General features: G+C 40.5%; 1 protein-coding gene across 1 annotated transcript; it reads left to right on the top strand.

Annotated features, from left to right (window-relative positions):
• Window positions 1–1,788: 1,788 nt before the first annotated feature.
• Window positions 1,789–25,692, top strand: sptbn4a (spectrin, beta, non-erythrocytic 4a). Its single transcript, XM_046411416.1, has 20 exons — window positions 1,789–2,479; window positions 2,685–2,839; window positions 11,370–11,633; window positions 12,835–13,068; window positions 13,356–13,445; window positions 13,539–13,817; window positions 13,908–14,038; window positions 14,206–14,410; window positions 15,644–15,889; window positions 16,009–16,143; window positions 16,408–16,649; window positions 18,303–18,441; window positions 18,611–18,695; window positions 18,966–19,177; window positions 19,464–20,779; window positions 20,951–21,011; window positions 21,106–21,374; window positions 21,931–22,101; window positions 22,342–22,384; window positions 23,830–25,692. The coding sequence occupies exons 2-20, from the start codon at window positions 2,717–2,719 to the stop codon at window positions 24,100–24,102; spliced, it is 4,518 nt and encodes a 1,505-aa protein (XP_046267372.1). The 5' UTR covers window positions 1,789–2,479; window positions 2,685–2,716; the 3' UTR covers window positions 24,103–25,692.
• The last annotated feature ends 439 nt before the right edge of the window (window positions 25,693–26,131 follow it).

Here is a 26,131-nt window from a genome sequence, read left to right as displayed (position 1 = left end):
GATGAGTTGATGACTCACTCAAATGGTTCAAGTAAACTACAATTTAGAAATGAAATATATAAATTATAAAATATCCCAATAACATTGTTAGATGTTGCAGCATTTCTCCTGTAAAAGATTATTAATGTGATGTGGGTAAGGTGTTTCCAGGCCACAGTATCTCGGTTTCTGTCAGAGTATACGGGTTTCTGAAATCTCTTAGCGCTTATCTACGTTTCAGAAGTGAGCATAGGGTGCTTGCATGCACAACACAGAACAAAGATACAGGAAAAACCTCTATCACTGTCAGCCTTACAGTTAGTTGGTCAGTCAGTTTAATTCAGCCTGAAATGTCTGATTTCCGTCCAATCCATTAGTGTACCTATGACTTTTTAGCATCACCATGAGTTTGACCTAATTGGTTTTGAGTGACATCATCATCTGGTGCCATCATCAGTTTAGAATTTTAATTTGTCCAGTTTTATAACTAAATACCTGCAAATGTTTCAGTGTTTGGTTTGCTGTTATTTAATGTGTCTGAATAATTCCAAAAGGGATGGGTCAGGTAAACGACCACACATGAAAAGTCGTTCCCATCGCTCTCACCTGTACTTTTTGTTTTTATACAGCAATAGCATATGTTAGCATGCTCACACCCCAAGGTGGTTAACATGGTAACTTTTACTTGCTAAATCTTAGCAGGTTAGCTTTGTTATATATAAGAAGCTACACTCTCACAGAGCTGCTACGATGACTTTAGCCTTTTTAGCCAACCTGACATTTAAACATTATTTTAAGATGTGATTCTGAACATCTGACTTCTTTGGATCTGTGTGCATTCAGACAACTAATCTAAATTATTATTTCATAATGCTGGGAATTAATTTTTATAAATATGGATAGTATAGGTCTATATTTTCAATTATTATAAAATGGGGAAAGTAAATGATGTGAAACTGTTTAGCATAATGCTAATTATAGACCAAATATACTGGATTTGGTTTAACCTAAACAAAAAATAAAAATAAAATACCAGCTTGAACAACACAACTTGGTGGTTTAGGGTAATGCTGCACTTCAGCCTCCACTCATGAAACTTTAAATATGTCTGGATGCTTTGATGATTCAGTTTCATAAACACTGATATTCTAAAGAGCAGCATATAAATAAAAAAATATTTTTCCTGCTGCAGCACAAACGGAGACTAAAAATTAGAACTGAACCAATTTTTTTGATAGCATAAAATTTCGGTGTTTATCTATAATTTAGATCTGACGGTGCAGTGTTAACCAAGGACCACAGCAAAATGTGTGCAGCCTCTCTAACGAAATGACTTACTGGCAGCAGTAGAACCACATGCACGTTCCCTTAAATAGGGAGCATGAACAGTGATCCGAATCAGTCAGCTGCACTGTGGACCATGTGTGCATGCGTCCTCCTTCCCTCTCATTCAGCTGTTTTAAAATGACACCTCCCCCCCTCCTTCCCAAATCCTGCTCCCGCTCCGAGTGCAGTCATTTCTAGTGCAGAGAAATGTCCCTGGTGACACTGAGGGATGACGCAGGCTCTCTCTTCTTTTCTCTGTTTCACTACCCCCCCACCACCAACACCATCTTTTCCTTCTTTTGACTTGCTCTCCCTGTCTTTTTTTGCTCTTGTGCTCCCCCTTTCTCCATATCCTCTCCCAGTCTCCCTCTCCCCCTCTCCTCGTGCTGGCTCCCCCCTCTCTCTCTCTCTCTCTCCTCCTTCTCGCTCTCTCTCACTCACTCTCTCTCTCTCTCTCTGCTCCAGCACTGCAGTGCTGATTGTGATTGCACACACACTCACACACACTTACACACACACTCATGCAAGCACACGCACGCACACACAGAGGAGCGTAGCTGAGAGGCAAGGACTGCAGCAGCATGCACCAACCGTGGTTGAGCTGCTCAGGGACACGAGGAAGGGGAACTGAGGAGAGAAAATAGTGTGCTATCTCACACCAGCCTGTGCGTGCATCTTTGCAGCGGTGGGAACGATGCATTTCAAGAGGGGATAGCTTATGTTAACCGGCCTCCTCTGCACTGCCTCTGCATCCCATTCACCCTGCTCCTCCCACTCAAACTCTTCCTCCTCCTCCTGTCTAGAGCATCATTAGACAGGACTACAGATTGACCAGAACTGGCGAGCGGTGGATGGTCAGGTTTGCCCCGGCTGAAAGATTCTTCAGTGGCTATGCTACATCTACACCTTGGCTGAAGGCTGGATTGTAATCAGCATTTGGAGGGAGAAGATAACCGACAACCTGCAAGAAATCTTGGATGTGTGTGTCATTTTTTACCAGTGTTGTCATTGGCGCATTTCCTCTATTTCACTGGTTGTTTTTGCCTTCCCTGAGACTGGCTAGCAGGCACTGCAGCATCAGGACCGCAAGACCCATGAAGCGGTAGGGCATGAGGACCCAGGGGCAACCCAAAGGAAGGGCTTGAGTGCTTCCATTGCTACCACTGCTGCTGAGGTGCTTATCTTGATTTTTTTTTTCTCCAGAAAAGGGTGTCTGGTGGGGGTTGGGGTGGGTGGTGACAGCACAGGTACCCAGGCCCTTGCAGAGCAGAGCGGGTGGCTCTTGCGTCGAGGCAGGCAGGACGTCCTGTGGGAAAGGGGGGAAGAAGGGCTGGCTCGAGCGTTGGGCTCCTGATGGTGGCTATTTTTGTCTCCCCTAGCTGAGTGATTGGGACAGCGGGTGGAAGAGAAGATGCTTATGGCCCGAGACACGGCGCGGGATGAGGCTCAAAAGCTACACAGGAAGTGGCTGAAGCACCAGGCCTTTATGGCAGAGCTGGCCCGCAATAAGGAATGGCTGGCCAAGATAGAACAGGTGAGTGGAGGTGACCAGGGCATGATGATGGAGGGAGGGAGTGTTGGATGTGGAGGTCAGATAGGCAGAGCAGGTGAGTCGGGGGGAGGGTACCATGCCAAAGAGAGCACATGACTATTGATGGAGGGTGTGGTGGCAATAAAATCAAATAGGTGAAAGTGGGAGAGATGTCATCACTCAGCTTTCATTTCATCGGATGGCTCGGAGACTTCCGGAATTACATTCTCAAGGTTATAGTGCTATAGTGGCTGTATTGTCTTCAGATTCACAGGTGGTATGATCCCCGTGGTTCTTTGGCCTTTTCGCACAGAGGTTAGACCATCTGGATTTCATTGCTGAGTTATGGAGGTTACAGTGAATCACACAGAGGACGCATAAACCTTTGCAACAGCAGTGAAGGCCAGACACATACACAGAATGCACATTCCATTCGTTTTTGTGTATATGCAAATGGTATCTCTGAGGAACACAGAGTTGATATCAGGTCAGTTCACATCCTAAAAGCATTTTCAGATTTGCTTTTTTTCCCCCCTGCATTCCCATCATGCTTTGCTACCCTGAAAGAGCATCAGTGCATCCACACAGAATGTTCTCCATGCCCTTTGCCTCTGTGAAGCTCAGGTGGGCTCATGACAGACTCCATATCTGTTAATGGTATATATGTTGTTGTGATCAGAAAAAATAGAGTTTTAGCTCAGTCACACATCTAGATGTCGCTGACAAGGATACGTAGAGAATAAGAGAAAGTCAAGTTAGCATAAACCATCACTTCTGCTTAAACTACAGAGAATGTGCTGTGTAACAGTGTATAGTTTATGTGTTTTATTCAGCAGCATCTTTTGATACTTTAGGTAGACACTGTAAATATGTAATGATGTATAATAATTGATCCAGACTGATGAGAAAAAAATGATGTGGTTAAACCAGGAAGTGATCTTTTGCATTCAGCCCCCGAGCATCATATGAACATTAGCAAAATGTCAGAGAAAAGCCATTTTTTGGAGCTTAAATCGTGTAATTCCTCCATTTTGATAAATATTTTAATCATTATTTTCTCGTTAGGAAATTAAGGCAGGTCAATGAGCAGATTACTTATTTCCTTTCATGGATTTTCAGTGGCCAAACACTGCACCAGGGCACAATCAGTGCACAGTGATTTTCTGCCTGTTCTTTCAGCGACGTTTTTGATAATTTGATACTCAGTTTTCTCATTTGAACTTAAACTCCAGAAACAAATGAATTATGAAGTCCTCTTCCTGTACCAGTATGGCCAAATGTAGCTCCCAGACACACATTGAAAAACGAAGCTGAAGAGTGTCATTACAGTGTTGGTGAGGTATATAACATTTTGACCTCACTAAAATTTATTTATATCTCTGAGAACATCCTGAGAGTTTTTGTTGACATTTCCAAGTGTTTTAATTATTCATTTTTTATTGAATACATTAAGACATTCATTAGACTGTATAGACTTTTACACATTATTTTTTGTAGTATATACAATGTTATTAAATATTCATGAGATAGCTGTGTAACTAATTATAACTATGGCCCTTGAAGATAAATCCCACTACTGTATATTACCTAATGAGGAAATCCTCATTAGCCATCCTGGTTGTCCATGTGTGAAATGTATTTTAAGGTTCATCATGCTATAGTCTAGACCCTGCCATTAAGCCAGCAGACACCTCAGCTTAGTTCAGTCACGATGCAAAAAGAACCAAAAAATGAGTGCATGCAGTCAATGCAGGCAAATAGGTTAGTTTTTGTCTTGTTTTTTTTTCTCAAGGCAGTTTTTTGTGTGTTATATTAGTGTTATATCCTGATATTATTAAAGAGTTTGGTCTAGACTTGCTCTAACTGGAAAGTGTCATGAGACAACTGTTCTTGTGATTTGGTGCTATAGAAATAAATTGGATTGAACTGAACTGTTGCCAGTTGAACAGTACACTACAGGATTTGGGTTTTTTTTTTTTTATGGCAACTGGGATCTTTACAATGTCAAAATTACATGGAGTCTTACTTTTCAAAGTTAATAATGAAATAAATTTGGCATTCTACTTCCATTTGTTTTAAATTAAGCAATAAAGCCAATTTGTTTTAGTATGTACTGTAAGTATAAGGTACAGGTTAAAAACACACAGGGTGACATGTTATTCCCATCCAAAAAAGGCAAAGCTCGACTCATCAGCTGAACCACATATGAGAGATTCTATTAGTTTTATAGTACTCAAAGTGCCACCTTGGGCTTTAGTTAGTTGTGAAACGCCTTTATCCCTACTATCTGGCATTTTATAGATTAAGTGAATTAAAGTAACCCAGAAAATAATTGGTAGATTTTTATTATTATTATTTATGATTATTACTATTAATCAAATCAAATCCAAAATAATTTCTAGTGGTTATCTAAGTCTCATCTCAGTGAATGAATGCTGTGTGTTCAGTTTGCTCTTGGTAGGTTACAAATTTAGCATTTTAGGTATTATAACAAGGGAAGATAAGTGAAAATGAAAGAAAAGAAAGAAAATCAGGTGGTGAATCAGTGACATCTTTTATATGGTAAATCGTACTTGGAATATCTGTTGTCAACATCCTGATCATGTGCATCATTTTCTTGTTACATATGAGTGAGTCAGCTCACATGACTGTATGATCATAGTTAACTGAGATAGACACTATATAGCATATCATAGTTTACAGTACAGACAGGAAGTGTGAGGAAAGGGGGAGGGTACAACAGTCAAGGTCCAGATCGATCAACAGTGCACTTATATGGTATGTGTTTCTGACCACTATGACGCCTTCTAACTTACAGCCAGTTGCCTTTAATATCTGTGCACATTAGAATTTTCATATTCCAAGTTTCAAGAATTGAAAAGGATGGTGTTAATGTTCTGCTTATCATGTGACTCTACTCAAAGAGACATGCAGAGGTCCACTGCCTACAGAATGAAACAGGATACCGCTTCACTTCTGAATCATCAGCGAATTTGTATAACCTTTCATGCCAAATACCAGATAAATCAACTGAAAGGACTGACACTGAGTGCAGAAGATGGCTGCTCCGTAGAGGTTGTCTCTCCTGTGCTGACTGCCATGTTTTCTTAAAGTTCCTGTTAACATAGCTCCATATAGACAGTTACAGAGCGCCTCGTGTCTCTATAGCTGTGCTAACATCACTTAATCCACCCTCATTGCTCTCTCAGTCGTTACCCGAGAGACAGAGGGAAAAGATGACGCCGTGTCCTGCCATGATCTGAGAACTCTCCGTCCTTTTGGAAGGGTTCCCACTTCGGCCTCTCACCTCTGTTCTCTCTCAGTCCTTACTCAGCACATGAACCAGGCTCCTGTATGTGGAGGATCTGTGGGTGCTTCTCTGTTACAGCAAGAGAACTTGCAAGCTGACCTTGTGCCAAGTCTTACTATGGGACCAGGGGTCACTGCTTGGTAAACACACAGACCTGGGCCTGTCTACCTGGAGCACATACAGTAGATCAGTGACACATGCTACTTACATATTTAAATATGGACACTACATCCAATTGGTCACCTTTCTTCCCAGTGTACCCACTAAACTTTCATGTCTATTTTTGAGACAAATATGAAGCTTTTAGTTTATATTTTATATCCACATTTTCTGAACGTCCAAAGTATTAACTTTATTCACTCATTTAGTTTATAGTTGCTGCCCCTTTTATACAGTTCAAATTTAAAAGCTCAAAAATCATTTAAATCATTTCTTACTCTTTATCTTCATCTCCTCATTTGTATGTGGTAGAATTTTGGCAAAAGAATTTAACAACGGATGATTGCTACCCTTCAATACATTATTTTTTCAATGGATGGCTGGCAATGTTCTGTAGTTTGGTCACTGTCAATAAATTCTATGATCAAATAATCACAGTAGGAGAAACATAGTTTGAATGATACAATAAATAAGATTTATTTATTTATTTATTAAGATTTGAGATAATTGGCATCAGCCAATCCCTGCATTCACAGGGCAGATAAACACAACTGCAGACATTTTTACACTATTGTAAATAGAATAATGCAGCTGACATACTGTACGTCGCTCTCTTTTTACCAATGTGTTTTTCCTCTTTCATTATTTAATAACAATTCCGTTTAAGACAACATGTTACTTCAGACAGTAGCATTAATGTTAAACAAATGTTCCTTTAAGTTTAATTAAACAGTTCTGTGCCTCATTTTTAATTACAGTATGGTTGTATTTTATCAGAAGCAGGGAAACAACATGATACTGGCATTATATATCAGCCACTGAAAAACCCGTATCAGTCCCCCACTAGCAGATTACATCCAGAGTTCTAGAGTGTCCAGCTGAACTATGTACATGGTAATCACACTTTCACATAAATGAAAGAACATACGACCCAGTTTAATGGTGCGGCTCCTTAATGTGGTTTTAACAGTTTTTGGTCTGCAATTGAGCTAAAACTAAGTCTTGCTCTAAGTATAGTAAATTTTGCATCAACCCCTCTCAGTCCTCAGCTGTTTCACAATAAGTCTTTAAAAAGTCATATTATTTGCTGATATTATGTCCTAGTGTGTGACATCAATAATGGACTTGTGTTGTTTTTAATGAAATGGGATGAAGAGAAAAACAATCTCCCATTATTTGAACAATAAACTACTGGGAGAAATCATCTGTCATATCTGGCTTTGTTAGTATAATTAATTTAGTCTTTTCAGGAGCTTTGTTGATAATAAGTAAACTATAGATTGCTATATATAGATGAATTAACTAAATCAAACACGGGATTCACAGGATTTCAGGGTGGCTAATTTGTTTTATATTATGCATCAATTGGTTATCATAAAATGGTTTTATATTATTTTATCCTGCAAATCATTTGCTGCTAATATAACGTGAAGTAGCAACGCTGGAACACGATTGCTAAAGGTCATGCTTGTTCTGTGAACATATAATTTATCAAAGATTAAGGAACTATCAATACCTCATCTCATAATCTGTTGAGGGTAGCTAATAACTTAGTTCCAAGCATGTTGCATCATGTTTCGATATCTGTATGAGTACTACATGTACTCCATTTGTCAGCTTGTTGTTTAACAGCCAACATGACATCATATTAGCATCATTAATTAGGTCACGTCTACTTCTTGAGGATGTTGTTGTACAAAGTTGCTGGCTAACTTTGAAAATGCTCTCTTGTCATTATGAACTACTTATGTTAACTATTAATATGTTAACCTTCTTACTTCCTCTTTAGTGTCCTTATAGTTGAGGTACAGTTAGAGTTATGAAACAATGTCTAAGTTGAACAGTTTCTAAAATTGCATTAGCTGTCTCAGTAGCTTATATCACAATGATACAAACATGGCCAATGAAGTGAAATAATGGACAAAACACATTCATCTCTGTTTTGTTTTGTTTTTTTCCTCACTCCAATGCTGTGTGAGCTAAGGTTAGTAAGTATTTTCAATACAGTAAAAGCAACAACTGACCTTGTTTTTAATTAGGACATTCTCTTAAACATATACAGCACTATTGCTGTTATGTTGTACCTGTGAAATCTTGTCATCTTCTTTGAAATACTACCAGTTATAAAACTAACCCAGTCATGTCATGCATACACTATATTCACAATGCATCAGAATTTAACAAAGCTGCAGTGGCTGGCTGCCGTATAATCTGGACTTATTTTGACTTTATGACTTCAGACACAGTTTGGTGAAGTAATAAACTTAATGTTACTTTGAGAATTAATCAACGATGAGATCTAGGATTCTTATTATTTTGTAAGTATTATATTGAAAAGTTGGCATCTCCAACAACCCAGGTTTCACCATAAGCAACACCCAGCAGTGACTTTCTATGGTTTAGTTTTGTTTTAATAACTTTTCATCAACAAGTGAACCAGCAATAAATCAGTGTTAATTCGTTTCATCTTAATCTTAGTTTTCAGATCAAATGCTTATTAGTTTTAATTGCATTTTAGTCATTTTTATCCTTCATGGTTTTAGTCTGGTTTGTCTTCATAGTTTTAGCCACTGTTGTCATTATCTTGATGCTGGTTTGGGACAGCATGACAGGTCAACCTGCCCACGACAGTCAATGACACCACAGAACCTGAAATTTTAAAAATATTATAGCATTTTGCAGTATTGAACAGCTGCTTTACTGAATGATGAATTTCTGTCTTGATGGCAGTGGTTCTTTCAGAAAGAATACGCTACTAGTACTCATGCAAAACTAGGCAAGGAATAGTGAATAACAAGACAACTGACAAGTAAAGCACAATCCAAATCTCAAAAACTAGATATGAAGAGAATTTAATCAGCACTGACATTAACCCTGTTTAGCATATGCCTTTTTAAAAGAGTGGAATCCATTTATTTATATGATGACTGAAAATATATGAAAATATGTTTTGAATTGGTTTATGATATATACTTAAATTATCAAAACTCAAAAGTATTTTTAGCATACTGCTATTGTTTGTGTCAAGAGGGAAAAATTCATAGTTGTAAGTAACACCACTGTTACTGTGTGCTGCATTGTGGGTTAGGCTGAGGGGAAAACAAGAAAGAATCTGGCATCTTCACTGTGGTCATAATTGTTACGCTTTGATTAGCTAAATTCGTTGGATGTGTGCTTGGTGGTAGGATGTTTTATGTTTTTTTTGATTCTCTAATGGTGTTATACAGATAGTAACAAAGTTGCTTAGTTACTTTTATGCATACAGTAGGTGTGAATACATTGTTGTTTGTGCCAGTAGTATAAAACAAGCCCTTTAATCCCACCCACTGTTTCATAATGCTGCATCAGCATAACAAAAAAATCCCGCAGAATTTGGCAACACAGTGCTGCCATTATAGCATGATTCATACATGGTAGCCATTAAAACATCATACCATGTCAGCCATGACTGCCTCACTTCACAGATGCCCTTTGGATCCAACTGTGCCCAGACTGTAGCACAGCCCATCACACCCGCAGCCTCATTTCTGTGCCATAAACCTTTGATTCTTTCTCCTTTTGCTTCTTCTTTTACTCTGCCTTTTCAGCTCTCCTCTTTCCACCTCCTCTCTGATTTCTTCTCTCTCTGCCTCACTCTGTGTGTCAGTAAAGCCAAGAGAGTAGAGAGAGAGAGAGAGAGAGAGAGAGAGACCTGCTTTCTGCTGGCTCTGCATTATGAGAGGCAGAGTGAGGCTGAGCAAAGATAGCAGTGAGAGAGAGAGAGAGAGAGAGAGAGGGATATGAGAGAGTGAGCGCTAGCAGCAGTTAAGCAGAGAGCCTGTGCCAAGAGGAGGAATGCAGCACTGCATTATGAAAGCCATAGGATATAGGTCCAGCTCTCTGTGAAAGATAAAGGAGACAAGCAGAATGTAGAAGATAAAATCCATCATATGCACAGTTGTTATTACAATGCAAACTGAGTAAATAATGAATATATCACCAACAGAAGAGTAGAAGAAGAATAGAGAGTGTAAATGGTTGGTTTCCTAAAATCAGGAAAAAAAAAAAAATCAGCAAAATTATCAGGCGCTTTTAAGTCATAAGGCTCTTCACTATAAGAGGATGTTTGTGAGCCAGATGTGAAAATATCCCAAATCTTGTAACAGAAGGAAAACACCTGCTACTCTCTTAAGTCTAGGTATGGGAGGAAACTGCTAATAATCTGTTTCCAAGAAGAGCTTCATTGACACAAAAGAAAACGCCACAAGCTTTAATCTCGCCGCATCTCCTCATGGAGATCACGTCATGAACAAAGCTCAGAATTTAGGGGAGGGAAGAAGAGCGATGAGCACAGGCGAAGGACAGAACAGAGGTTTATTAGACTTGCCATGCATGATTTTTAGGTCAGCCCGAGGCCAAACTTTGCTATGCACCTGCCTTTATGCAAGTAGGGGGCTCCAGCCTTGGCATGGAGCTGTGTTTTCCTGAGCTATTTTGGGTACAAAACTGAATTTAGCTGCTTACTTTCAGCACTGTGAAATGTCATTCTCACAGTGCCTTTCTGAAATACGATAGCATGTAATATATTAAAGCAAGATTCACTGGTTCATGAACAATACATCAGGAGCATCATAGAATAGCATGATGTGTCTGGGTTTCCTTTAGTTTCCTTTAGTGAAGACATTTTGTAAAAGATTACCAGTAATCAGAAAATCAATCATGGAAAAGAAAATCCATTTAGCATGTATACATTTGAAATAAGTTTTCTTGTTGTGCTTGAAATCTAAAATGGTGGACAGTTCTGTGCAGCAATTGTGCAGAACACAGGTTTCTGGTAGCAACTGAAGCAACAATCATCTCAGCTCAAAAGAACCATCCCTTTAAGCAAAAGCTGACATTAAAGTAATGCACGAGTGAGAAGCAAAAAGTCACTCAGCCAAGAAATGACAATCCAGCATATGACATCATCTTTAAATAGGACAGGTTTAATATGTGAAAGTACATAGTGACGTGAAGTGAAGGCATGATCAATCTGAAGCATTCTCTGCAGTCAGTCTAACGACGCTGATCACCTCCTGTCTCCAGGAGGGTCAGGAACTGATCCAGGAGAAGCCGGAGCTGCGTTCAGTCGTTCAGCAGAAGCTGGAGGAGATCAGAGAGTGCTGGTCCGACCTGGAGAACACAACCAAGGCCAAGGCCCGCCAGCTCTTTGAAAATAACAAGCCTGAGCCAGCTGTGAAGAGCTACTCAGACCTTGACCACCAGCTCTCCCACCTGGAGCAGCAGCCCCCCCAGCTGGAACAGGCGCACCATCTGCCCACCTTCAATGAGCAACTCCAGAAATTTCAGGCAAGTCATAACGCTCTCCAGGGTCTGCTACTGAAAAAATGATACTGTAATTTACGAAATACAGCACATGTGAAAGGAAGCAGCTCTCCAGCCACAAGTGATTATTTTGGTAAAGTTACTGTCCACAGTTGGTTATCCTCTGACTTCAGGATGTCTTTGACCTTGTCCAGAACATTGTTCTTTGTAATGCGCTGCACATTTCCATATCTGCACTTAAACATCTACAGACTTTCATTGTATAGTTTGCTTTAAACTGTGACATCAGTGCATGTAAAGCTGGGAGATCTGCATAGCCCCCTTGACATTCTGGGCCAATCTACTGTACAAACACTTTTTGTTTCTTATTGTAATATTTATATTACATTTGTTCATATCTTTGTAGCTTTTATTCTTTTTATGCTTTTATAAATAAGCACAAAGCTTTTATTTATTATTATTATTATTTATGCTTATTCTTGCACCGAAGAGTCTCAAGAGCTTTCCCCCCTGCATTGCACGACACATACTGTATGAAGAAGTGACAATTAAACCCTAAATCTTTAATGTTAAACTATGGTGAAAACATGTTTTGGAAGGTTTTTGGAAGTTAGCAATTCAGCCCAGGTTAAAATTTTGTAGCTCAGTAACTTCTTTGCTTCTGAAATGTAGTGAAGTTGAAGTATAAAGTTGCATGAAGTTGAAAACATGAAAATAGAATAAAGTACTTCAAAACTGTCAGCAGCTAATTACTGCAGTTGATTCCACCACTGGGCTTCAGTTTTACCCAAATAATAATAATAATAATAATAATAATAATTATAGTGATAATAATCTTTGATTCTTTGATTCCATTCTGCGACATTTAACTCAGCCAAAAAGATTATTTCTACCTGCACAGCATCTTTGCCCATAAGAAATGTCTGTATGACTAAAACTGTCAAATCTGCCTTGATGTAGTGATTGCTTTTGACAGACTGCATACTTCAGCTCGTTGTTTATGTAATTTTCCTGAGCTCTGACATGTGTCCACTGACGCCGCTGTTGTAGCGTGTTCTTGAACACAAAGTTCAGAGGCATTAAAAAATGCACCATATGCTTTATTTTCCTTAAAGTAAGGCAACCCATTACATAACTCTGAGATGTTCTGATAGGGAAACAGCTGATGCGGTGTGTCCACCCGTCATATGGCTGTAATATGACCTTCCCCTTCCCTCCGGTACAGGCTATGGAGTCTCAAATAGGGGACTTTTACAAGGATGTGGGAGAGCTGGGAAGCTTGCAGGGGGTCTGTCTACCCCAGCGAGGGCTGATAGCAGGTGACAAGGAGGGCAGCGAGCAGTCAGGCATGGTAGAGACCCGCATCGTCCGCCTCATTGAGCCCCTGAAGGAGAGACGCCGCATCCTGCTGGCTTCCAAAGAGATGCACCAAGTCGCCCAAGACCTTGAGGATGAGATAGTGAGTACATATTTCTTTTCCTTGAGTTGTCCATCCTTTTAGTTCATACATTTCCTCTACTTCAAATACTGTCTTTAATTCAGTTTTGTACATCTGTCAGTTAGTATACTGAGGTATATGGGTTTCTGGCACATATGTTTAAGGAATCAGAATTTAAAATAATTAATTCTAAATTAATTAAATATAAAGTACGTGTGTCTTCACCATGGACTCCTTGTTTGATACTGCATATAGATGCTTGCATACACATTCTGAAGAAGTAATGACCTGACTGTGTTGCTTGATAGCTGTGGATTCAGGAAAGGCTTCCCTTGGCCTCCTGTAAGGATTATGGGAATAACCTCCAGAGTGTACAGCAACATGTTAAAAAGAACCAGGTAAGTGTCAAAGATGACTTTTGGCCATGGTCATCGGAAATGTGACCTAACCGTGCTAAGTCAGGAAACCTATCTCTGATTGGTCCTTGACAGACACTCCAGAGGGAACTGACAGGACGACGGGCCCGTGTTGAGGAGGTCCTGGACCGGGCAGGGATCATCGCTTCGCTGAGGACTCCTGAGGTGGAGTTTGTGCGTGAAGGGGCGGGGCATGTGCGCCAGCTGTGGGAGGTTTTACAGTTGGAGACAGAGAGGAGGTCCGTAATGCTGGACGCTGCACTGCAGGCTCAGCAGTACTACAGTGAGGCAGCTAAAGTGGAGTCCTGGCTGTCAGGTCAGAAGCTCCAACTGGTCAATGAAGAAAAAGGCACGGTACGGAAAGCCCTGATAGTCATACGCGTGGCATAAATTGCAAGTGAACGAGCGAAACCTACATGCTGACATAACTCTGATATTTTTCAGGACGAGGCGAGCACCCTGCAGCTGCTGAAGGCCCACCTGGCTCTGGAGCAAACAGTGGAAACTTATGCAGAGACAGTAGGAATGTTGTCCCAGCAGTGTCAGCATCTGCTGGAACTTGGCCACCCAGAAAGGTGCGACATGTCCCACCACATGTGCACTCACCAACCACTCCTAGTATAACCACACATGTATAGTCCAAGACACATATTGTTCTATCTATCATGTTAGACAGTATAAGGATAACAGTTCTTATCTTTTTGGTAGCTGTTACATTCTGTTTTCTCTCCGTGTTCAACAGTGAGCAGATCACCAAGCAGCAGTCCCACATAGATCGGCTGTACGTTTCGCTGAAGGACATGGTGGAGCACAGGAAGATAAAGCTGGAGCAGCAGTACTGGCTCTATCAGCTCAACAAGGATGTGGAGGAGTTAGAGAAGTGGATCACCGAGCGAGAGGCGGTAGCCAGTTCTACCGAGCTGGGCCATGACCTTGAGGATGTGACGGTCAGTTCGTCAACACGGTTTTGTTGCTACACTAGTCTAATCACAGGAGACAATAAACTTTTTTTAGCCTGAGTAATTTATGAACCGTGATTATGTAATTATATACTTATATACTATATAATACAGTATATACAGTGTCTTGCATCAGACAGTGACATACAATTTCACTGTTAATTTGATAACTGAAACAAAAAGTAATAGTAGCTGTTGTAATAATATTTCTATTTTCGTTTTATTAATATTTAATTTTTTTATTTTATTTTATTTTCATGTTTTTATATGCTTTTTTGTAGCCTGGCTTAAGTTAGACAGAACATCCCTATTATGTGCAGTAAAGAGAACAATGCTGATTAAGTGCCATGTGAGGAAGGGAGCATGGATATAAACTATATTAAACATAATAATGATTTAAAAAATAAAACATATGCTGGCATCTCATACAAAATAACCCCAACATGAAATGCATGCCTCACAGTGAAGCTGTGGATAGAGTTACTTCTGCATTAATACACAAAGCCACAAAAATGTCTAATCAACGCCTTTCTGACATGACTCAAGACTCATGACGCACGATGTCTCAACTGTCGTGATGTGTGAAAATAAAACAGGAGTTCAGAATATGACTGATATAAACAACACAAATATACAATTAAAGTTTTTTTATAGAAAGAAACGGGGCCAAGGAGACAAAAATCAAAAACCAGGACTAACTGTGACTATGTGTCTGTTTTACCAAAGTGAACCAAGATAAAATGAAAACTAAGACAAGTAAAGTGTTTTGGCTGATGAAGAAAAGTTTCATTATTTTTATCTTGCAGCGATAGAGATGTTCAATTAAAGACCATTGTCTGTGAAGTAATTTGATAACTGAGTAATAGTTTCAGCTCTAGTTCAGCTGACCAACCACTGTACAGACTCTAACAGATCCCTAAAAGAATTAAAAACCATCTGCACATGTCGTCCCTTGCTCCAAGTTCCTCAACTCCACTGAGACACATTTAATGGATTGGAACATCCATGATGACACCAGCTTGGTTGATTTCTGGGTCACAGGCTAGAGGAGAGAAGGGTGAGGATTAAAGCCTCAAAAGGTCTCAATAAATGGTTAATATTATGAGCCTCATAAAGGTAAGCTAGTATTTATTGCAGTAGTTTTTGTATTGTATTAGCATGAATTATTTCACATTAGTGTCTCCAGTTTCTGCAGTTTTGTGTGCTTTGTGTGTGTTCCAGGTGCTACAGGAGAGATTCACCAAGTTTGCCTCAGAAACAAACAGCATTGGTCAGCAGCGCATGGAGCAGGTGAACAAAATGGTGAACGAGATGATCGACTGCGGGCACTCTGACGCAGCCACCATCGCTGAGTGGAAGGATGGACTGAACGAGTCCTGGGCCGACCTCCTGGAGCTGATGGAGACCCGCAGACAGATGCTGGCAGCTTCTCACCAGCTGCACAAGTTCTTCACTGACTGCAAAGAGGTACAGTCAAAACAAATATTAGTCGTGTTCTTCATCGTCTTTTCAAAGGGAGACAGTCTGGCTGTGACATGCTGTTTCTATTTTTAAAACTCTCGTGATGATGCTCTCCTGTGTTGTAGGTCTTGGCTCAGATCGCAGGGAAGATGAAGCAGCTGCCAGAGGTGAGGGCATGCCAAGCCAACATCACCAATCCAGCCACCCTGCAGAGACTCATGCACTCCTTTGAGCATGCCCTTCAACTGCTAGTTGCACAGGCAAGTGATGTGACTTCATGAACCCTTTGGTCACACAGTGTACACATGATACACAATGAGTGCATATGAATTTTACCAAACTTATTTCTGACAAAAAACTGTTTAGCAGTCCACATTCATGAAATAACCCAGTCCATAGGCTATGTAATGTGTTTTTGCTTGTTGAAAGTATTTTTGTTTTGTTCAGCCAACGATCAGAGACCTTAATTAAATCAGTTCAGTTAAGTTTAAGTCCAGTAACTCACTAATCCTGTCTTGGTGCAGGTGAGGCAGCTGCAGGAGAATGCTGCCCAGCTGAGAACCATCTATGCTGGTGAGAAAGCTGAAGCCATCATGGTGAAAGAGCAGGAAGTGATGGAGGCATGGAAGGAGCTGCTGAGCTCTTGCGAGGCCAGTCGCGTCCAGGTCACTTCAGTAACTGACAAGGTGCAGTTCTTTTCAGTGGTGCGTGAAAACCTGATGTGGATGGAAGGCATCATGGGCCAGATAGGATGGGATGAGCCAAGGTAAGATATCTGGCATATGCTTTTTTTAGTTTTACACCTTCTTTATTTTTCTATGTTTTGATTTGCATAAAACCTATTGTATACAGAACGGTCCAAGTTTAACATCTGGATTCTGTGGTCTAGCGTTCAGTTAAACTCAAAATCTCTGTGGTCTTGTCCAGTCCCTTTAGACAGAACTTCATTACTGTGTAATGTTAAATTAGACTGCTGCGCCACCTTGACCTAATTTTAAATGACATCTGTTGTTCAGTTTTTCATATTATAATTGAGGACTAAATCTTACTCAGTAATCACTTCCATTATTTGTCATTTTACTGAGTCAGTTCTATTGTGCAATCTTTAAGCAGTTGTTGATAAAGAGGGTAAAACATATGTACATGTCCTATATGGAGCTGTAACTAATGATTTTTCCCATTTAGAGCTGAAATATTTGGTTGATTAATTGATTAGTTGATCAACAGAAAAAGCTAACATTTTTGGCTAATCATTTCAATCATTTTTCAAACAAAAATGAAATTGTATTGTTCCAGTTGGCAGTTGTAGTCTAATGTCTTAGTAAATTCAGTCTCTGACCCCATCAGCTATCATTTCATGATAGCCGAAACATTGGCCAAGAGATCTGGATACGTGGGCCAAGATTTCCTTGTCCAAGCACTGGTTATTAAGTCTGATTATTAACTGGAGAGTTGGAGGGTTAGCCTACCAACAGGTAAAAACCACCATATATAGTGGAAAAAAAGAACAGCCACATAAAAATAGACATTAGCAGCTTTTCAGTGGAGCAGCGTGTATTGATTATAATGGACACTTTCTGCTGCAGGCATGCTGTGGCAGATGTATTCCGACATGTCCATGCTCCATGTATTTCAGCTGTAAGACACATCATGTAACCATAACATCCCCAATTCAAAAACATCCTTTGTTGCATGCCATCCCCATCTATCTCCCTCCATTTCCTGTCCATGGCTCTGTTATACATATGTATATATACCATATACCAAATATAACAAAAATAATGTTCTCCTAATTTATCTTGCACCAAGAAGCTGTAATTCTCACTGGAAAGAAATGTGTGTTTGATCTTTAAGAGGTCATGGTGAAGTAAATATAATAATTTGTTGATGGCAAACTATATTAGAAGGTTGTCCATGGAAGTACTACATAGTCTATTTGTGTTAGGATGCTGTAAGGTGGTTCCAGTGCTGGTACTCAAGGAAAAGCCAGGAGATGCCCTGGGACCTGTTTCTCTCTGTTTCTCTTCTTCTTCTTTTTTTAATGTGTTGTTTACACACCTGTAAAGTGTCTTGAGATAACTCTGTTAGGAATTTGCACTTTAAATAAAACTGAATTGAATTGAATTGAGATAACCAAAATTGTTATTATTTAAATTCTGAGCAATATAGATACATTTAACAAATGTCATGGCAATGCAGCCGGTAGTTTCAACCGAAGTGTTGGAATTGCCATCCCTACAGCTATGCCAGTAACTAGAAATTCTAATTGATAATTGATCGACTGATTGTTTTAGCATTAAAACTGTATTGCAGTCTGCTAAGTGTTGTGCTTGTGAAGCAACAGCTTCACAACAGCTTCACACAAACTGTAGTTATATTTTTCGCTTAAACCAACTGAATCTGGTCTATTTCTTCTCAGGGACTTGACAGCTCTGGAGGGGATGATGAAACAACACCAGGAGTTGAAAATCAAAATAGATGGCCGCAGCAAGACCATACAGCAGTGTGCAGATCTTGGCAAGATCCTGATAGCTGCAGGAAACCCTGCATCGGAGGAGGTCAGGTTGACAAAAACAACCTGACAACCCATAGAACCCATAGAAAAGACCCATAGAAATGACTACCACATGTGCCTCAAAAGAATGCATAAGACCAAAACAAAGTGTATTGATTAAGATGCAGCAGTTTGTTGTTGTGGTTGTGACTGCAATCTGTCTGTCACCACAGATACAAGAGAAGTTGGACAGCCTTCTTGCTAAGCAGAAGGATCTTGGTGAAAAATGGGATAAACACCAGGAAAAGTTACAGCGCAGTGAGTAACTCATTAGACAAATATATCAGAGCAGAAGCAGTTTGTAACACAATGCTATGTTGAATGTCAAACAGGCTCAGACTGCTAATGGTTATTCCACTTTGTACTCTGTTCATGAATAATGTATGAATTTTATTGTTCATGATAACACACATCTGAACTATGATTCAATAATGTACACACAAGCATTTAAACAGCCAATTTCTACTGTAGTGTGTTTTAGAGTGTGACATAATGGTTACTATACTGTTGGTCTGCTGTCACCTCCAGAGCAGGAAAGGTTCCAGTTTGCCCAGGAGACGGCAAAGGCAGAATCCTGGCTGAAGGCCAAGGAGCCACTGATCACCTCCAAGCAGCCAGAAGGAGGAGAGGCCCAGGCCCAAACAGACGAGGTTGAGCAGCTCATCCTTCGCCATGAGGCCTTCCGCAAGGCTGCTGTAACCTGGAAAGAACGCTTCAGCTCTCTCCGCCAGCTTTCCGCAGTAAGCTTGACTGTAGATAAATGTTTAATCAGTTTGGTGGAGTCACAGTTTAATGGCACTACAGGAACAAAATGTGACCTTGTGATGGCTAGGTGCATACCATCAGTTTGCATCGTTATGGGCTTAAATCTGTTTCATGACTTTCAGTGCATGTCATGTACCCTCACTCACTGCTCCCAATGTGCTTTTCATGTACGTCCATTTTATTGGACCATTCAGCTTTTAATTTCTGGTTTTAATTGGGTTTGTGTAGTGTTGTCACTTAATTATTTAACTCTCTCTTTAGGCTGAGAAGAAAAAAGAGGAGGAGAAAAAGACGACCCCACTCTCCAGCCGAAGGATGTTCCCATTATCTTGTCTGACTCCCAGTGTTCCCTCAACCAGTGCTACCTCATCTTTCTTGAGGCAGACGGTACAGGCACATATAGAACCCAAACCCTTACAGACCAGTCTGGATCTGGGTGCCATCCCTCCAACCCAGAGATTGCCCTCAACCCTAGCTAGCTACAGCCCGGTTACAAATGGATCAGGCTACCCTGGACTGGAACAACAGTGCAGTGGAAAGTTCGTGGGCTCCTCGTACCTTGGTATGAACCACCCGGCGGCCGGAGGTGGAAATGACTCCAGTTTCTCAGCACTGACCTCCCACAGTGGTGGAGCAGACACTTCTAATTACATTGTGATAAACCATCAAACTGCTGGCAGTGCTGAGAACTCTGGGTACTTTGGACTGACTTCTGGGTGTATTAGTGGCATGCAAAACCATCTAGGCAGTGGCAGGTTAGGAAGTTCAGGTAACCTAGCTCAGCAGCCAAGCTGTGGAGTTATAGGAAGCCCTGGTTTTCTGCCTCAGCAGAATATGGGCAGTTCTGGATATTTGTCCCAGTCACAAAATATGGGAAGTTCTGGATACCTGGGACAGCAGCCTAATTTAGGGAGTACAGGATACTTGGCACAACAGCCCAATATGGGGAGTTCTGGGTATTTGGCACAGCAGCCTAACATGGTGAGTTCTGGATACCAAGTGCAGAATTATCAAAGCAGTGGGGGGATGGGTAGCTCAGGCTACCTGGCACAAAATCATTACAGTAGTGGAAGTTTGGGTAGTTCTGGTTACCTGGCACAGAGTGGTGGCATCATGGACCCTAAAATGGCATATGCATGGCAGCACCTGAAAGCTGACTTCATGCAGCCCAGGATTAACCACATCCACAAGGCTGTAAACCCCCTCCTAGAAGCCAGTAGAGTGCAGCGGGAACAATTTGGTGAAATCCCAATGGCAGACATGATGGGGCCAGAGTCAGGGCTGGAGCTCCTCCATGGTCGTCTCCAGAGGGATCCTCGTGGCAGTCGCTCTGATCCTCAGATGGACCATCTGAGAAGAGAGAGAGAATATAAGCTGGGTAGACAGACCTCCAGCGAACAGGAGATCCAGGCCAGGCTTAATGAGCTGCCACTGATTGTGCGTCAGGAGCGGTACCGGAGACGCCTGGAGAGGCAGTCGTCCAGTGAACAAGAGGGCAGCAGCAAGCAGAGGCTGCAGAGGCAGGACTCAAGTGACCTGGAGGGCTCTGTTAAGGAGGGATCTGACAAACGCTCAGGGTATGTGAATGACTTGTGTTGATGATGGTGAAATTCAAATGATCATAACATTTGGCTTTACAATTTGTCTACTCAGCAGTTTCCAGTGTGATCCTAATTATGTTTAGGTGTTTAGGGTCACATAATGATTATGTTTACTGTTTGGGTGAGTCATGTCATTTGTCATTGCAGGGAGAAGAGATCTACCATGGCAGAAATTGTAGAACAAGTTCAGGAGAGAGAAGCGGCACATGTGAGTTTGCTTGGATACAGTACATCACACTGATGTTGCATATGTTCACTTTTTTGTGCCTTGGTTCACATTCTTTTGTCCTCTGCTTTCTCAGGCACGAGGAGAGCCTTACCGGCCTCCTAGCAGCCTCTCAGCACCCGTGACTCGTTTTGACGGGCGACCTCGTGCCCGAGACCGTCCCAAACCAAGGAGGAGGCCCCGTCCAAAAGAGCCTGAGGAGACACGCCGTTCTCGCTCAGCCCCAGCTACCGGTGCCCCAACAACACCTCAGCCACCTTCACACACTGCCCACAATGAAGGCTTCCTCTACCGCAAAAAGGCCACCACCTCTGACCTTGAGGCACAACAGAGAAGCCCAAACAGGTAAAACTCTACTGATAAAGCAAGCAACAGACAAAGCTTATAATTGACCACTAAGATAAGCATCCAAGTTAGGTTATGTACAAATGAATAACAGTCTGAGCTTACACTTGTCTTTGTCATACTTGTAATTTGAGGAATAACTAGCTGACCTGTAATACAAGAGCAATGCTTTTCCTTATTTCCATGTCCTCTACATGGATACAGTAAGGATGTCTTTTCAATAACATGTAGCTTTAGCAAAATATTATGTATGTGGCCATCAAGTGCATATTTAAGAGTCTTTCTACAAATGATTGTTTAAGCAAGTCAGCTGGAAACATTTAAAAACCACCTAGAGACAGTGTTTTCAACTAACCCGTGGGGCTAGTTTATGCTAATCCAATATGATAATCGTTGGCAGATTAGCACGCATCCGTGAGCTATCAGTTGTCATTTTAACCAGCAAAATCATAAGTGATAATAATGATCTGAGAAAAAGTTACATCCAGCTGGCCTAAATTTTAGCCAAAAATGTATATAATGTTATTACATTCAATGTGTCATTTTGATTTTACAGCAAGTCCTGGGTGAACGTATACTGTGTGCTGAAAGAAGGAAAGCTGACTTTCTACAAAGACGCAAGAAACCACAACACAACGTACAATGAAGAGCCTCCTGTTGACCTTAGTAACTGCTCATTTGATCCTTCAATGGGATACAAAAAGAAGAAAAACGTATTCATTCTTCAGTAAGAGCTGCTTTTTGTGTTTTTAAATTGTGACTTTGCTGAGGGATAGTCAAAGGGATTGTCAATTGTTTACATTTAAAATCAGAAGTTGCAGCCTATTTCTCCAGATTTAAGAGAGAAATGTCATAACACAGAATATTAAACAAGCGTAATTTTAATTTTATTTATTAGACATGTGGTTATAAAAGACATTGCAGTGCATTAGAAACTGACAATCCCTGTTTATTTTCTCTGAAACAGAATGAATGATGGAAACAACTTTGCATTCCATGCAAAAGATGAGGTAAGAACATTTATATTTAAGTCATGTTTATGAGGCAGGCATCAGGACATAATCCACTGTTCTTTACTTTAGAGCTTCTAGCTTCAGGTCCAGTAACTATAAATTAGGTTAGCAACATACACATGTATTCAATAATTTTAAATGATAATTGTGGTGACCTCCTACATGGCTATATTATAAGAGGACCCACTCTCTAAAAGTTTCAAAGAAAACACAACTTTTCTTAGTTTCAGGTGATTACACACTAATGAAAATGCAATTAATATTAGGGTATATTCCATCTCTGCCCCCAAGTCCTCCTGAATCCTATACACTGGACCTTTAAAGATGAGCTTTTTCAGTAAGTACCAATGGGCTTGGGGCCGAGAGCCACAGACGAGTACTGAGAGACAGATTAATAGATTGTTGGTTTTGGTCTATTCATGAAGTTTGTTGACAATGAAAGTTATAGGATGTCACCAACCGTGTAGTATAGTATAGAATAGTAACCAAACACAAAAATTCATGCTGAAAAAATGAATGGATTTTGAACATATTCCACATATTCCTCTCTTGGATTAGTACAATAACATAAGATGTGAGCAAAATATATAGTATACTGTCAGAATGTAAATGCAGACATTTCTGTTGCATATTTTTTTGGTCTCATGATGGTGCCCTCTAGTTTAGCATTAGTTGAGTTGATGGTGTGGTACAGCCAATAAAATCTAAAGCAGTAACATCAGCATTCTGTGATAAGCATACTGAGCTAGACGGCAGATTTGTAATACTAAGAGCCAGTGACTCTGAACAACAGCGTTAACGTTCCTGCTAAAGTCTCTTTTTCTTAACAAACATGAACACATCTTGTCCTGCACCTTAGCTTACTGAACAAATGACCAAACAAACATCCAGGGAAAAGTGTGATGCAAAAATGAGTTTGCAGCCTGGATCAATAGCTGCTCAGCTACAACACATTAGACAGCATGTAAATAAACTGCACATGACACTTCTGTCCAGTTAGGTGCTGGTGTGTTTTTTACTCTTCTATACTAACAACAAGCTGTCTGCCCATGACGTGTAGGCTGTAGAGCAAGCATGTGTACTTTGTCTCACCAGCACTCTAACAACCAGCCAGCTGCTGTCAGTTCACATCAACACCTTTTCTCATCCTTTTAATAATAAAAATTCTTAGAAATACATTTAAACAACAACACTTAACTACAGAAAGGGATAACTTAATGTGATTTGAGTTGGACTTGAAATGTATCATGCAGTTAATCTGTCAGACTAGGTCATGTCCTGGCTAGCGGTGGAATGTTCCTAAGTAAATCAAAATGTTTTACAAATAAATTTTGAGGTACTTTTACTTGAAATGGTCTAAAATACAACATGAGAAAGTTACCAAAGAGAAAGATGTTACCTGAGATTCCTTTTATCCCTATGCCTATATCTGTTCTCTGTAGGAGGACCTGAAGGCTTGGACCTCAAATATCACCACCTGTATAGCTGAGCATGAGGCCATGGCCAAGTGGGACAAGCCAGGCACCTCGTCCATGGACCCCGACCACTCGGAAAGGAAGGAGAAGTCAGAGGGGGACGCAGACGCCAGGTCAGAGAGGTCCGAGCAGGAGAGGTCAGAGAAAGGGGAAGGCTCTGAGAAGTTAGACACGTCAGAAATTGCCGACAAAATGGAGGGCGGGGCGGGGGGCTCCAGTACGTCTGGAAAGAGCAAATGAGGAGCCCCTTTTGTGTTTTAACATCACTCACTGACTAAAGGAGTAGGAGGTTGTGGGTGGGAGGGATGGATGGAGAGCATGTGCAGCTAGGTTTGCAGATCCTCAGTCACAGAGCTGGAGCACACTGAGGCCACGGTCCTTGGACTGACTAATGTTACTGTGACAGACTAATCTCTCAGCCCCTCCCCTTCACCCGGGCAATACATCAGTGCTTGCATTGTGCCACCTTGCTGGTAGATAGGAGGTTGGCCCAGACAGGCAGACAGACAGACAGACAGACAGACAGACAGACAGACAGACAGACAGACTCCAAGTGGTCCCAGGAATTAGCCACTGTCACATCCCATCATCGATTGTTTAATCTCTTGGATTCACAGCATCTTTCTGTATGTATTTTTGACTGATAATGTAATGCTCTGTCTAGCTAGACAAACCCAAGAAGTGGTGAATGAAATGTTTCACAATATTAAAAGAGAAAACAAGTTTTTTGAAGCAATATACTTTTTTATTTCTTCTCTTTGTTGAAGAGAGAAAACAGAAAAAGGAAAGGAGAAATAATTACAAATGATTTGTCACATCCACATAAGCTTACTCCAGGCAGTTGTGCACCTTAGACACATCTGTATACTAATCATAATGACATTTAATCCCATCACATGGCTAGCTTTGAATCATCTTAATATAATGGAATGCTGGTGTTGCCCACCTGACTTCATTGGTGTCAATGGATACACTTTTCTACAGTTTCTTTTTAGTTTGGATTATGATTATTGTTGTTATTATTTGTCTGCAATGATCCATGTCAAGAAAAGAACTTTCCATCAAATTCTAATCCATTAACCCAAGGTGTGCCCAAAGTGGCAATGCTCAGAGCGATACTAAGCCTATGTGACACAATGCCTTTGTATACGTGACAAAAATCAGAACATTGCATGAAATAGTCTATTAGTGCACCTGGTAAACTTGCCTTTATTTTTATGTTCTTGAAATAATTTGGGCTGTATTGGAATTGCAATAATTTAATGTGAGTGTGTGCAGGATGGACTTTGATATGATGGTACCCTTCTGAAAATCCAGAGGTAAGTTTGAGGAGGGTTGTCTTCTATCCACAGTAAGCATGAGGTGAAAGAAGTGTATTTTTATTTTTTATTTATTTACATGGGGGTGGGGGGGCTAAACCAGAGAAGTGACTACTCTTTGATCTGTAACATGACTTAAGAAGCCAAATGGCCCCTTTGCTGTTTGTACTGTATTATTGCAATTTATTTTCCACTGAATGTACTGATTTCAGCTGTGAAATGTTCAATCACCACCGAACTTGTGGTGCCCAAAATTGTAAAAACCCCGAAGCAGTTCACTGAGAGTTAACCTCTCTGTACCCTGTGTCTCTCATTTCAAGTTCAAACTGAATAGAATCTCTCCATCAAAAGCAAGTTAAATGTAAAACTGTCATGATTCAAGTCATGAATTGTATATACCTATCTTTGTATGTATACCAATAAATCCTGTGCTCTAATAAAACAATACTCTGAACTGAAATGGGTAAAATTAAAACATTTGTATTAATCCACAAATAAAAAAAACAATCATCACTCAAATATATCAATGGTTATTACACATTTAAATGAAAAATATGCAAATTAGGAGTCACTATTAAATATCATAGTTTATATATACGTACACCAGTATCTAGTTGTACGAAACACCTTTTACCAGGGAAGAGCAGCAGGACATACTCTAGGTATGCTTGTTGTATTTTTATATGCCTATATTTATTCATATCAGATTCCGGAGTTGCCCCGCAGCCCCAATAAGAATTGTGATAATAGATGATTGAGTAGTCAGTGTGTCTGTGAGAGATGTGCTAAATTTATATATTACTGACAAGAAGAAAATGAGCCTGGGCCGCTCATTATGTGCTGCTCTGGATTGTCTCATTACTGGTGTCAGTACAGTATGCTGTGATCACAGAGATGAAATCACATGCATTAGTCCACTTATTGTTTGTTTGTTGTGTATGTCAATTATT

The sequence above is a fragment of the Scatophagus argus genome, chromosome 14 (assembly GCF_020382885.2).
Source record: "Scatophagus argus isolate fScaArg1 chromosome 14, fScaArg1.pri, whole genome shotgun sequence".
NCBI lineage: Eukaryota > Metazoa > Chordata > Actinopteri > Scatophagidae > Scatophagus > Scatophagus argus.
The sequence above is the reverse complement of the archived record's forward strand: the minus strand, read 5'-3'. Positions and strand labels throughout refer to the sequence as shown.

Coding starts and splice junctions, on each gene's coding strand:
- sptbn4a (XM_046411416.1), top strand. CDS start 2,717: ATGCTTATGGCCCGAGACACGGCGCGGGATGAGGCTCAAAAGCTACAC. Junction 14,039..14,205: donor GAACTTGGCCACCCAGAAAG/GTGCGACATGTC, acceptor CGTGTTCAACAG/TGAGCAGATCACCAAGCAGC. Junction 18,442..18,610: donor GAAACCCTGCATCGGAGGAG/GTCAGGTTGACA, acceptor CTGTCACCACAG/ATACAAGAGAAGTTGGACAG.